The sequence below is a fragment of the Lygodium microphyllum genome, chromosome 11, assembly GCF_053477565.2.
Source record: "Lygodium microphyllum isolate KBCC chromosome 11, Lygodium_microphyllum_v1.1.10, whole genome shotgun sequence".
Classification (NCBI taxonomy): Eukaryota; Viridiplantae; Streptophyta; class Polypodiopsida; order Schizaeales; family Lygodiaceae; genus Lygodium; species Lygodium microphyllum.
The window spans coordinates 79,931,074-79,945,616 of NC_141145.1; the positions used below are offsets into that span (position 1 = coordinate 79,931,074).

At 39.9% G+C, this 14,543-nt stretch overlaps 1 protein-coding gene across 1 annotated transcript; it reads right to left on the reverse strand.

The window, feature by feature from the left end:
- Positions 1-8,954: 8,954 nt before the first annotated feature.
- On the reverse strand, positions 8,955-11,105 carry LOC148029009 (cytochrome P450 716B1-like). The gene is made up of 3 exons (XM_087687786.1): positions 10,039-11,105; positions 9,562-9,752; positions 8,955-9,412 (listed from the first exon to the last, which is right to left on the reverse strand). Exons 1-3 carry the CDS (start codon positions 11,075-11,077, stop codon positions 9,098-9,100), a joined length of 1,545 nt encoding a protein of 514 aa, XP_087543912.1. The 5' UTR covers positions 11,078-11,105; the 3' UTR covers positions 8,955-9,097.
- Between the last annotated feature and the right edge of the window lie 3,438 nt (positions 11,106-14,543).

Here is a 14,543-nt window from a genome sequence, read left to right on the forward strand (position 1 = left end):
CCTATTCCAGTGCCTAAAGCTTACTTGCCAAAGCTGATGCATTTGCTAAATGAAAAGATTCGCATGAAGATCTTGGAGCCTTCTTCAGCCCCGTACTCAAATCGTTGGTTTACTGTGCCCAAAAAGAATGGGGCTTTGAGATTTATTCAAGACATGCAACCGATCAATAAAGTGACCATAAGAAATGTGGGTGCAGGTCCTGTGGTTGATGAATTTGTAGAGGCTTTTGCAGGCAGAGCAATCTATTCTTTGGGTAATCTTTACTCGGGTTATGATCAGTTTCAGCTTGCAATTGAAAGCAGGGATATCACAACATGAAGACTCCTTTGGGGTTAGTATAGATGTGTACTCTCCCACAGGGTGCAACAAACTCAGTGGCACACATGACAAATGCTATGAATAGGGTACTCAAGGATTTTATACCACAATTGACTATGCCCTTCTTGGATAATGTTCCAATCAAAGGGTGTGCAGTGGATGAAAAGAATTAAGAGATGGATACTTATGGATGTAGACAGTTTGTTGCATACCATATTGTGGAATGTGAGAGGATTTTGACACGTCTAGAAGAGGTGCATTTAACTCTTTCTGGACAAAAGTCTGTATTTGGAGTTGAAGAGGTTTTGATTGTTGGGCATATGTGTGGGCCTTATGGACGAAGGCATCACTAGCAAAAATAGATGGGATTGATAGAATGCAAGATGTATGCACGAATGTATCAGAGGTGCGTACATTCTTGGGTGCATGTGTGCTCTATTTGATAAGGATTCCTCACTTTGCATATGTAGCCGATGTTCTTTATCAGCTTCTCAAGAAATGTCAAAATTTTCATTGGGAAAGGAAGCATCAAAAAGCAATTAAGAAATTGAAGCAACTCTTAAAATCTGCTCCTACATTGAGAAAGGCTAACTATTCACATCGAAATCCTATCATTATTGCTGTTGATACAAGCCCAATTGGGATTGAATGGGCAATTGGGCAAGATGATGAGGAAGGGCAAAGATATGCAATTCGCTTTGGTGCTAAAGTATTGATGAACGAAAGAGAAGATATCCACAGGTCAAAAGAGAATTATGGGGAATTGTGACAGCCCTTAAATGTGATAAGGAGTATTTTATGGGTGCTCATGTAGTCATTGAGACCGATTGTTTGCCGGTATTGGGTATGATTACTAGTTGTGCTACTCCGAACATTGCTATGCTTCGGTGGATTGCATACATCAAATCTTTGAACCCTGAATTTCAGCATATTGCAGGAAGAGATAACCTAGTAGAGCAGACATGTTATCTCGAGCACTCTATGAGAATGAAGATGGAATGATGGATGAGGAGGAAGAATATGAATTTCTTATGGCTGAAAATGATATTGCAAGAGTGAATTTAGCAATGCAAGGTGTTGCTACAGCATTAACAGAGGCTTTAACAACAAAGAGAAGACATTTTAGATGTTTTGCATCTTGTGTAGAACTGTTTAAGGAAGAAAAATATACAGGAGAGTGGTTGAGAATTGGTCAATATCTCAGTACATTAACAAAGAGAGATGAATGGTCAGATGAAGAGTTTAAGAAGATCAAGAGGAAAGCCTATGGATTTTTCTTAAAAGATGGATACTTATGGAAACATGCTAAAAAGAAACAGGGTATGCCATTGCGAGTTTTGGGTGACAGAGCTTCACAAGTAAAAGTAATGCAAGAATTTCATGAAACCTTGTGGGCTGGTCATAGAGATGTTTGGGGTACTTTTACAAAGATCAAAGAAAGATATTGGTGGTAGGGTATGTATAAGGATGTTGCTTACTTTGTGGAAACATGTATGACATGTCAAATGTATTTATTTGTGAGACATTGGGATAGATTGCAACTCACATATCCATTGTCTCTTCATTTTAAGTGGATGGTGGATTTGGTCACAATGCCTATAGGTCTTTGGCAAATGAGGCATCTTGTGCTTGCTCATGAAGACTTGACTAATCAAGTGGAAGGGAGAGCTCTACGTACTAAGATGACAAATGTCGTATGTACTTTTCTCTTAGAAGAGATCTTTTGTCGATATGGTTGTGTGGAAAAAATTACAATAGATAGGGTGAATTGGATGCAGATGAAGCTCATGATTTCTTTGTACAGTTGGGGATAAAGCTTGCTTTAATTTCAGCCTATAACCCTGAAGGAAATGGAAAAACTGAAAGGGATCATCCACCTATTGTTAAGGCATTGGCAAAAGCATGTGGAGAGAAGGTAAAAGAGTGGCCACGATTTCTCCCTTATGTTTTGTAGGCTGACAAAACAACTCATAGTGCCGTTACAGGATATATGCCTGCAGAATTGATGTATGGTCAAAAACCTATCATGCTGATAGAAGAGATGACAGTCACATGGAGTGTGTTATCTTGGGAGGAGGAGTTGAATCGAGAGAAGTTGTTGGACTTACGCTTTAGAAAGTTGGAAAGAAAGTCAAAAGACATAGAGGCAGCAAGTGCAAAGTTAAGGGCAGCAAGGATACAGAACAAGAAATGGTTTGACAAAAAACATAGATTGAGACCAAGAACCATACAAGATGGGGATTGGGTATGGGTTTATGATAGCAGTTTAGATAGCCAGCATAGTTACATGTGTAAAGTTTCCAAAAGATGGTTTGGACCCTATGTGGTAAGACAAGTGTTTGATAATGCTACTTATGCATTAAATGAGCTGGATGGTACAACCATCAAACTTGCAGTAGCAGGGAAAAGAATCAAATTATTCAAAAGGTGGGAATCTACTATCTATGAGTTGCCAAAATTGGAAGAAAATAGTGGTCTTGATACCGAGGCTAGCTAGGAAGATATGGAAGATGAAGAAGTAGAGAATATGTTTGCAGAGGAAAAGAAGGACTCACAATCCAGTGACAACTAAGATTTTGGCACATACCAAAGGATGTGCAAGTTCAGAGGGGGTGGATGTCGTGATATTATGAGAACACAATGTGAAAAAGTATGTAATGCATTATCATCCGACTTCTTTATTGATCTAGAGAGTCAATGTGATCTTAGCCATTAGTACTAGTGTGAGTTGCATGGATTATCCAAAAATACTAGATTTTTGGATAATTTTAGTCTATTTTTTATATTATTTATTGAGAAATCCAAAAAAGTTAGAAAAAGCTTCTAGATTAGGATGGCATGCAAAAAGCTAGTTGCTTTTTCAGCCAATTAGGGGATTTTCACAAGAAGGACTGATAGACGAAATCGCGTGCATCGCGATCACTGTAAACAGGCTGAAAACTACAGATTGAACTGAAAGAAGGAGTGAGATTGGGAGATCCGTGAGCAGGTGTCTTGAAGTTTTTACCCCCTTTCAGAGCCAACGGAGCCATCAGATTTGGATTTCGGGCAACAAAGAAAGAGCTGATTTTTCTTATCCACATTTTTTGTCTACGAAGGAGCACTAGGAGAACTAATGCTTGGAGATTGCTTCTGAGTAGGGCAAAGATTCCAGGTTCTTTCAATACATATTGATTCAATTCATTGTGATTTGTTTTTGTAGTATTTACCACTTGGGTATTCTCTATCTTCTCTTCTATCTCCTATCTCTACTTCCTTCTACTTTTAATCCCTGGTGGATTTGACCTTTCGACAAAAACCCCTCCGACATCTTGCGCGAAGGTGAAGCTCTTCAAACAAGCAGGCTCTACATGTTATCTCGCGAGGAATTGTCAATACATGCATGTTCACGGCAGTGAAGAACCCCCTGATGTACTCTCAAATTGCGAAGGACCTCTCCTAGGAGGTGTAGGACCACTTCTCAAGATCCTTGTAAGTTGTTTTTTGTAACAAAGAAGTAGAGAAGAAATTTCATTAAGTTTTGAGTTTATAAGCTTAAAAACATTAAGAAAGGCTTAATTCTTCAAAATCCAACGATTGGCGGTAGGAGGATGTACTCAACGGCAACGATTTCGGCTAGAACATGCCGCCGTCCTCAATTAATTCCAAAAATTATTAAGCTTTTTAAAAGCTTAAATTTCTAAACTTTACTAAAGGCTTCAAATTCAATTACTAATCTCCTCCATAGCGGGTGTTTCCACCGTGTTACTCCCGAACCCATTTCGAAACTCCTGCAAGTCTCAGTTCCCACCTACAACTTGACAGACCTGATTCACAGCAAGCAGACTATCACACGTAGTCTATATGAAAGACTATTTCACTTAGAAGAAGATCATAAAAGCCATTTTCTTTTTTAAAGAAAGCCTTGTAAAACCAAGTATTAGCTACGCTCATCCTTATAAAGAGATTTCGAGTGTGTGTGATTGTTTGAGATTTTTGTAGAATGTCTGATCATCACATGGATGATTTCATGGGCGAAGGTGATTTGCTAGAGCTGACTATGAAGCAAAAATTGGACCTAATCATGATGCAGCTTTAAGTAGAGCGAAGAGCACCTCAAAATTTGCAAGCACAAGTAGCTACACTTCAACAACCCACTGTCGATCAAGTCAGAGTGCAACCTGAAGATGTTATTCGACATACGATTGATGCAACACTCGATGAACAAGCTCCTAGAAAAGAGGCCAAGATAAGTAAAAGAAATTTCAAATTCTGTACTTTTAACGTAATGGCAAAATTGTTCTTGCTTTCATCAGTCTTTAACGACTATTTTCATGAAGAGCAATTTGCTAAAAAAGATAAACTTAAATGTGTCACTAACCATCTAGTAGATAGAGCATCATTATGGTGGACTATTGTTTGCAAGAGTGTTGATTGTCCCTCTACTTAGGAAGCCTTTCAAAAGAAATTTTTGCAGAATTTCCTTTCACCTCAATTCCATGAAAAAGCTATCAAACAATGGGATCTCCTGCAACAAAGAGATTGTGAATCCATCCTGCAATACACTAAGTGTTTCTGAAGTGCCTTACTTCAACTTCGAATACTTGAAGATGTTCTTGAGGTGACCCACAAGCACAAGTATATGACCAGTTTGCTCGGTCACTTCTATGGGGAAGTGAATATGTTCAAGCCAAAGACTTTAGAGGATGCGATTTCTTTAGTGCATGATGTGGAGAATAAAATTCGTGGACGAGAAAAGTGACCGCAACAATTTTGTATTAATTGTAACTTTATTACAAAGCAATTCAATTCTAACTTCCGTAGATTCAATCAAAATTGCTTTGTTCCTTCCTCTTTTCGTAAACCTTGGATTCCACCTCTTGCTTTACCATCAAATACAAATTCAAACCCTAAGCCTTCTCTCTAGCCAAATCCTAATATACCCAATTTTCTAGCCCTTGCCAATTATGTTTCCAAAGCAAAGCCTTTAGTTTGCTACAAGTGTCATCAACCTCGGTACTTAGCAGTGAAGTGTCAATCCAAGAAGCAAGCTGTACAAATCAATCACTTGGGAGCAACTGATGACAAAGACCATGAAGATATGCAAGACTTCACTGAAGATGAAGATGATATCGACGATGCTTCAGATACTTTACCAGATATGCCAAATCCTCATTCGTTATTAACAATGAAATGTTTTGTGCATGGTCAAGAAAATATTGTTTTGCATGATGATGGAAGTAGACATGATTTTATTTTTGCAAAGTTTGTAAAAGCATTGAATTCTGTTTAGTACACATGGTTTAGCATACATGAATTTGGTTTCCACAATATTTATTTGTGGGGCTCGTACACAAGGTGGATTCCTTGTGCAAGAAATTAACGGGGACGCATGTCCTTTTCAAGCATCAAACTAATTTAATGTACATGTGGGTGATTCCACAAATGGATGTTTATGAGTTTAGAGTACACACTCGAATTAAATTAAGGTTAGGATAGAGTTCCAACTGATTTAATTATTTTGTAGGTGAATACTGCTAGGTATTCACTTTTTTTGGGTTTTATCTTATTACTTTCTAATAATTGTGAATGCTTCAGTTGATGTGTCGAGCAAGTGGCGGTGGCATTGGGTAGCATCAGGTGATGGCGTGATCTCAAAATACTTAGAAGAATTATTGTTTTTGATGGGTGTGCATCTTATCACTAAAGGTGTGGTGTAAATATTTATTTAAGCATGCTTATTTATTAAAGCACTTGATAAACACTTATTATTTTATATGCACATAGGTGCTTGGTTTAATATTTCATTATTCGACATTGTATTTGGGCACAACCCAACTTTTGGGATGCCCAAACGCCTTAATCTTTATTTGAGAAAAAGCAAACACAAAAGTAAAAAAAGCATGTTATTATTGAGCTTGGAGATAAGTAAATCTATAAATATATGCCTTGCGAAGCGCTCACACAAGGCACAGGGGGAGATTGCACCCAATTGTTCTTTTTGTCTCATGTCGTGCAAATTCTCTTTTACTTTTTATGAAGGTTTTGTAGATTTCTTTATTCTTGGGGACCTTCCGGCATTCACTACACATGCATACACATCCGATCTGCGTACCAAGTACCCCTATATTGATCATTGATGATGATAGTACTAGCTTGTCATGTAATACAAATGTATGAACATATATTATCATCATTGTTGTTGCTAGTATTGTAGGTGGTGAAGATAGCCTCTTGTCACAATGCCACTACTTGGGTGAAGTGCAAGAAGTGAGCCTCGCCAAGTCCCTCTAGGAGTCCAACAACACTATCAATATGTGGACGAAGACACCTTTGACTCAACATATCTAAGGTGGTATTGCAAACATTGTCAAACGTGTATTATAACATGAAGAAGAGAAAAAAGTTATATATATATATATATATATATATGGTGTTGAGCCTACCCTAAGGCACATGGGGAACATGAAAGAAATTATCATCACCCTTTTGGCTTCAAGTGGTCAAAGGGGAGGACATCTCTTTTCACATGGGTTGTGCCATGATAGTGGGACCCATGAATGAATGTATTGTGAGCCACATCTCCACTTTATCTTCTCCACCTTCATTGTTTAGTAACCTATCATCTTATTGTGTTGGTAGGCCTATAGCATGTATCCACATGTGACATGAACAACCTCCAAAGTAACTCCATGGCCCTCCTTGATATCCATCACGATTCACAACCATCTCCCATAGATGACCCTTTGTGTCACTCTTCTCCATCCACTTGCTACCCCTAGATAGGGCTTTGATAAGCTCCCCTCACATGGTAACACAAACACTCATGTAGATTCTCATAATGAAAAGCTCTTCTAAATTTTAACCACCCTCCATAACTGCCCTTAATTAGTAACAACCTCTTCTAATTTTTAACAACCCTCCACTAATAAGTTTCTTAAATGAGTGTGTAAATGAGCTTGGGGCCTAGCATGAGGGGCCTATCTTGTCCATCTTACTTGATGTATATATCTCAATTATCTAATACAATTTGCATTACAAAATGAGTGTGCTCTCTTTCAAGTCTCTATGAGTGTACCCCTTGTATTGATTATCTTCTCTTTGATAGCCTAGAGGATGTCTTCTTTTGTGCACTTTTCCATTGAGCTTTTTAGTTCATTGTCTTCTCCTACATCCACATCCTCTTCCCTACACTACACATCTTTTGAAGATTCTATTTATGTATTTCACTTGACAATCTAAAGCAATCTCCATGTTTATAGTTTCATTAGATTAATTCCTTTATGCTATCTAAAGGCTATGTTCACCCACCACTAAACCTAGTATTTTCATTCATAATATATATCCAATCGATTACTATTAGTTGCCTTATATTTTGATGGTATGCCTCTATTAGGTTCATCAATAATGGTGTTTAGGCTAAGAAGGAACTTTGCATTGCCTTTGCTATTACTAATTTAGGACCTTTGTTTTACTAATTCTTAGAAATGAGAGTGATATAAAAAGCAAGGTATCTTACTCCTACACCAACAAAAATTCAAGCTTTTCACATAATTATATCCTCTAGCAGTGGATTTGAATCTTTACTATTAGTTAAGGGGAGGTGGGGGCGGGTGCCACGTGGCAGCCCCCAACCTCCCCACAAAGAAATGCGGGAGTGGGTGCCACGCGTCCAGCACCCGCCCTCGCCGCGAAAATCACGCCCGCCCCGGCGCGGTGAGTCTAGGTGCGGAGCGCCTAGTATTAGTTTGTACTCTACTTGCCTCCACTTATAGACTATCATTGTGTTAAGTGCAAGAAATAATATGCAATGTGCAAGCGAAGCATGAAGAATGAACCTAACTTTTAGATTATTATCCACAAACAATGTGCATGAAACAATTTCATATTCAAATTGCCAAGAGATCATGTCAATTGTATTACTTTGCACATAGATCTGTAGACCAACTTCCATGGTGAAGTGGCAAAGCTTATATTCTTTTCTTAGAAAAGCATGCAATAAGAGACGACCAATATTTTGGCCCAAAAGATGGGATGGATGCCCAAAGGGATGGGGAAACTATAACCCTAGAAAAGTGTATAAAAAGGATGTGCATGAATAGAACAAGCTATTCATGTGTGTGCAAACTTTGTACACTTGCATTCTTTCTTTGATTTTGAGAGAGTGTGTGAGTGAGGGTGAGAGATTAAGAGCAACAGAGTGAGAGAGTGAGGGTGAGGAGTCAAGAGGGTGAAGAACTTCTATTCTTCTATCCAAGACTCTCTCTTGCCATGCCCATGCTTTCTCTTTTGCATGTGGAGGCCATAGAGAGTCAAGGGACAAAAAAACACTCACTTAGCTCATGGAGTATACAAAATGCATCATTCATGAGGTTGAATGAAGGCCATTCCAATCACTATAAAGGAATAGTTGCGTTCTTGTGTAAGAGGCTACATGAGAGGTAGTGGTTAATAATGTTGTCAAAGCCCTTGAAATAATTGAAGGGCATTCAAACATCCCAAATATATTAAGCAAGTATTGCCCAACACATTGGTTGATTGCACACATGAATCTCTTGAAATCCAACACACCACTCTTGTTGGGTGATGTGAGTCAACCATACATGCAACTTTTAGCTATAAACATCAACACTTTGATTTAAATTTTCGAACAAGGTATACATACAAAGATGTTATTGGATTAAAAAGTAGATGCATGCTTTATTGTAACTACAGTAGATCAAATTGAAGGACATTACATGCCTTATCCTTTAGTTATCAGCGGCATGTCACATACGTATATAGCGTAGAAAATACAGGTTTATGCCTTGCTCGATCTCCGTGTGGCAATAAGAGGAAAACCGTTAGCAGGAACAGGCAATGGGTCTCTACGAACCCTTTCATTTGGATTCTCCATTTCCCAGTCATAATTCAATGTGAGGTGGTGGAAGAAGACGAGGATGAACATCTTGGCAAAGTCGATGCCTTGACACATGTGGGCGCCACCTCCAAAGGGCAAGAAGACATAAGGTGCTATAGACGTAGATGAGTCAGCCATGAATCGCGACGGGTCGAATTGGAGAGGCTCAAGGAAGTATTTATCGTCAAGGTTGGCCTCACACAAATTGTGCATTATCTACATGAAGTAGCCCACGATAGCATACAATGAGCAGCCGTGGACAATATGTTAAGGTTCAATGTTTCAAAACACTGTACATCACCACATAAGATTCTATCATTTTCTAGAAACCAAATCTACGTGCTTCCACAACAATTACAAGTTACCTTCCATCCGTGAGGTATTCGAAAGCCGCCGAATTCGAAGTCTGCAATTGACACTTTGCAGGACCAATGCGTTGTAGGTTCAAGTCTCAACGTCTCTTGGACCACACACCAAGTGTATTTCATCTTTTGGAGATCCTCCCATGTAAGCGTGTTGTTGCTCGGATCTTTAGCATGTGCAATTTCCTCATGCTCTGGAAAGGCATGAACAATAGGTTTGTGATGCTAGGTTACAATGAGGGATTAATTAACTTGCAACGCTACATTCTGAGATAGTGCTAAGAAAAAGCAGCATTCTACTGTGGTTGTTCAGGCTATGGTGCCGTAACTACTTATTTGTAATTATGAGACGTTACTAAGTAAGGGTGACTTGCACTATCCAAGTGGCTTCAACCGACGTCCGAGAGGCTTGTGTGCGGTTTCTATCCTACGTCGACAAAATTTCACACGACAGCTACATGAGAAGAAGAGGAGCTGGACCTTGGCGGAGGCGCCGGTAGCAGGCGGGATTGTTGGCGAGGAAGCGGCAGGCGAAGATGAGGGTGGAGGTGTTGGTGTCGTGGCCGGCGAAGATGAGGGTGATGAGGTTGTCGATGGTCTCGTCGGGGGTAAGGGGGCGGCCCCGCTCGTCGGTGGCGGACAGAATGGCCGAGAGGAGGTCGTGCGGGGCGGTGGAGGAGGCCAGAGCCGCCCTGCGCAGCTCGACCACGCCCTGCAGGAGGGCGCCGAGACGTGTGCGAGCGCGCCGGGCCTTGTAGTACCTCGTGCCGGGAAGATACAGCGGGAAGGTGAGCAGGCCCGCGAAAAGCGTCCGGAAGAGGCCGTCCAGCTCCGAGTTCTGCACGCCCGCGGCCGTGCACCCCTCGCCCATGAACAGTCCCGTTGCCATTTCCAGCGCGTGGACCTTCACGATCTCGTGCAGCGACCCGACGCGGCCGCGGGCGGCTGGCCAGCGCTCCTGGAAATGGCGGCGGGTGAGGACGTCCACCCGCTGCACGCAGCCGCGCAGCGCCTGCGGGGAGAGCCCGCCCATGAGCAGCCGCCGCAGCCTCCGGTGCTGCGCGCCGCCTGACACCTGCGCCACAACGGAGTTGCGCCCCAGCACGCTCAGCACGGAATTGGGCAACGTCTCCCGCACCAGCTTCCCTTCATTGCACAGCAGGAAGCGCGTAGCGTCGGGCCCCCCCATCACCACCATGCGCTCCAGGAACAGCGACGTGCAGAACACCGACGCGTCCTCGCCGTACTTCCCCCGCCGGGTCTTGACGAAGTCCTGCGGTCGGTTCTCCCTCATGCAACGCAGGAAGTCTGCCGTCTCCCCCACCACCGGCAGCCCCCACCTGCCAGGTGGCAGCGGGGCAGCTCCGCCACCCCGCTCGCGCGCCCTCCTCCACCCAAAGACCTGAAACAGCAAGAACAGCACCGCGCACACAGCCGTCCAATAGAGTGTAAGCAGGTCTGCGGCCATGCACGTTGGCCGGAGGTAGTTAACGGTGGTCTGATCCAAGTTGATCGCCATGTTGGTATTCAACCTGTATTGTCCTGCAGACCTAATTTATACTCAAGTCTCGCAGTCGGTAAAGCAAGCGCGTTTGACCTCTAATCAATGTATCCATCAAAAGCGAGCGACCTATTTGACCTCTAATCAATGTATCCACAGCCTTCAATGTCAATGTTAGACCCTCACGAGGCTGGCCATGGACCCTATGCATGCTGCCATTCTCCTGCACGGAACACCGTAAGATACGACTTGATAGCATATTTAAAATGGACCTTAATAGAATATTTAAACGCCCTCCTCTTTTGGAAATTGGCACACCGCGCGCCGCCTTCTACTCGTGTTGTAAACAGAAATACGTGTTTTGCGTATCGCAATTGCATAAAGTGCTCGAAAAAAACCTAGGTAGTATAATTTTCCCTTCCAATTTTGAAATTTACTTTTAAAAATAAATTTCGAAGGTGGGAAAACTTACAATTTTTTCCCCTCTATACCTCTAAAATTTGACAAAAAACCTCTTTTGACAGTTTTTCAACTTCTTGGATAAATATTTATTCCGAGCATTGCATAAATGATGTTTTTATCAAATCTAACCATACATGCTTTAATATTTACAATCACAAGGACTGACTTGAATTTCTTTTGTTTTTTTGAACAAAGTGTTAAAATATATTGAAAAGGAGTTTTACAGCTGCTAGTGAAGAGGAGCTTCAATACAAGGAAGTTGTCTTATGCAACCAATCTTAGATTACATCATGAATCAAATTGTATAAGATTTAGATGCTCTTGGAATTAATGACCTTCTTCACAGAAAAGCAGGTTCTAACATTGTGTTGGCAGGATTAGCGACTCCCATTGGTGCACACAAAAGCAAGTGTGGTGATCTACCAATTAGACTAAGTCGGCTTGGTTTCAAATTTCGACAGTCAGCTCTGGGACCCTGCCTTCGCCCCACTATGCTTGGGGTGACACAGCTCTAAGACAATCACAACCATTCCAATCAAAAGAGTAGGCAATCTAAATTTGTTTCCCCTTAGAGCCATTCATCTAAGTACTTAATCAATGTCAAAGAAAGATAGAACCAAGGTCATTTAATGAACAAGATCCTTCAATTACATTATTGAGCAATATTTTGTTATGAATGAAGTGAAATTGCAATGCATTACTTCCCTCAAAGCAATTCCATGTGCAAGATCAAGCCAATATTGACGAAAGGACATTGATATAAATGTATGTGTAGGATTATGTTACCAGAAACACATGCATACAATCAATATGGATTTGAATTGTTTTCTCATTTGTACACACAAGATATCCCAATGCATAAAATATCCTCACTCTAGAAAATGCATGGCACTAGTGTATGCACATGACTCTATGCCCAAGAAATTTTTAGTCAAAAAGTAAATGAAAATGTTGAATTGGCCAATAAAGTGAACCTTCACAAAACGCCAAGAGAAAGCATTGATATTGTGAGTGCCAGCACCATGAGACCCTCTCCATGCTCCTTGAATTTAAGCTCATCTTCAATTATTTCAACAATAACATCACACCACAATACGTGCCATGGGTTAAAGTAGAGGGCATGGATATGTTTCTCAATTGAGTTTAGGAAGATATGAAAATACATTGCTATGCCCTATATATATAACCAAATATGACAACATCCTACCTAACCATCGCAAATGGATACAAAACCCATTAACACAAGTGGCTATGTTGGCCTTTTATATATGTATGTGTATGTAAACTTTGCTTGATCTAGACATATTATCTAGGATTTTATTTTTTAAAGGGTACTTTGTGTAAGGAGAGTGCAATCATTGGGCTTTTGCACTAGCATTAACAACATAGTTTAGGGCAAGCATGCATCATCTAGCCTAGTAACTCCTTTCTTACACACAAACTAATATTTAACTCAAAATGGATTATGGTGCTCTAACAAAAAATAACTATTTCGAAAGAGCATTAATAGTTATTAGACTATGGATTATGTAAATTTTCAATGACAAATGCTTCAGAAAAGTTGAAAAATAGCCTATCTAGAAGGAATAATTATTAAATTACTCTTTATCTTGATGAATTTATCAATAACAACAATGAATACTAATATTAAGAGTATAGATAAGGTATAGATCTTGAAAGTTTGAGATGGTCAATGTTAAAAAATATAATGTCACATGATTATTGACAATTGGAAGTACTACTTGCATGAGTCCAAGACTTGGGGGAATCAACCATGAATATATGTATATATAACCTGAGTTCAAAATAAGGGGTTTTGAAAACAACACTTTTATACATTTTTTACATACATAAGGGTGTCATATAAAGGGGTTACTTACAAATTGAATAGAAAAAGGTTGTGTTTTATTCAAGAAAAATTCACAAATTAGGATATTTATAAATAGGCCATGAAAGCACGTTATGTAGAGGATATATATATAGTGAACCCCCCGAGGTCCAAGATTACCATTACACACATCTAACACGAGACTAATATTAGCCAAAGGCCCAAATCCAATATTAATCAATGATTGGAATGTTATATTAACATCAAGAGTAGGTAGAAAGTAGGAGGAGGTGGAGGGCGAGAGGTATCCCTCAACAAATGCTTTTGAAAATCATAATGTGAGTAAATAAAATGAGGATCAAGCTAAAAGCTTAACTTACCCAAAGAGTTATAAAAAAATAATAGCTAGAAGAGATTAACAAGGGTAGCTTCCAATGTTCTCATTTAGGAAGAGTTAAGGTCAAAGGGATCCACATCGAAATGGGAACTTGATGAATGTAGGAGCATTGATAGATCAGGCTAATCTAGCCCTTGTAGGGTATCCCTAGAATAGCTACCTCAAGTGCATATCAAGCTAAATTCAAATAGATTGGATATGATAGATCCATATGCATAAGATGTTAAAATGCATTGAATTAATATCTCTCTCTAATGGAATCCATAAAAAATTATCCCACAAACCTTCACTATTACACCCTCTTCCCATCGTGCTCTCACATAATTTTTTGGACACACACACACACACACACACACACACAGAGGTGTTCATAGATTTGAAGACCTCCCAAATGAAGAATCAAGACCTTTATAGAAGAGAGCCTTGAGTACATGATGGCCTTTCCATAGAAGAGGAAGCTTCAAATTTAATGACTATAATACTTTGGATTTGGGCCTTGATCAGGAAAAGTGCATCCAATTGAAAAATATCCTTTTATGGTATGCAAATATAGCCTTTCAATGCTTTAGCTATACTTTGCAACATCATATTCTAGCTCTTATCTACTAATAGTATAAAATTCAATGTCAACTATGATTTTTTTAAAAAGTTAATCCATCATAAACAAAAAGTAATAATGCAAGAATCAATACGTCTTATCAAAAATGCATTTCAAAGTTGCCAAGTGATGAGCTCTCAAATAGCAATGCATACTCCCAATTATTATCATTTTAAAGGTCTTTTCCTTTCTCAAATAA

Coding starts and splice junctions, on each gene's coding strand:
- LOC148029009 (XM_087687786.1), bottom strand. CDS start 11,077: ATGGCGATCAACTTGGATCAGACCACCGTTAACTACCTCCGGCCAACG. Junction 9,753..10,038: donor CTACCGGCGCCTCCGCCAAG/GTCCAGCTCCTC, acceptor ATGCCTTTCCAG/AGCATGAGGAAATTGCACAT. Junction 9,413..9,561: donor GAATACCTCACGGATGGAAG/GTAACTTGTAAT, acceptor TACTTCATGTAG/ATAATGCACAATTTGTGTGA.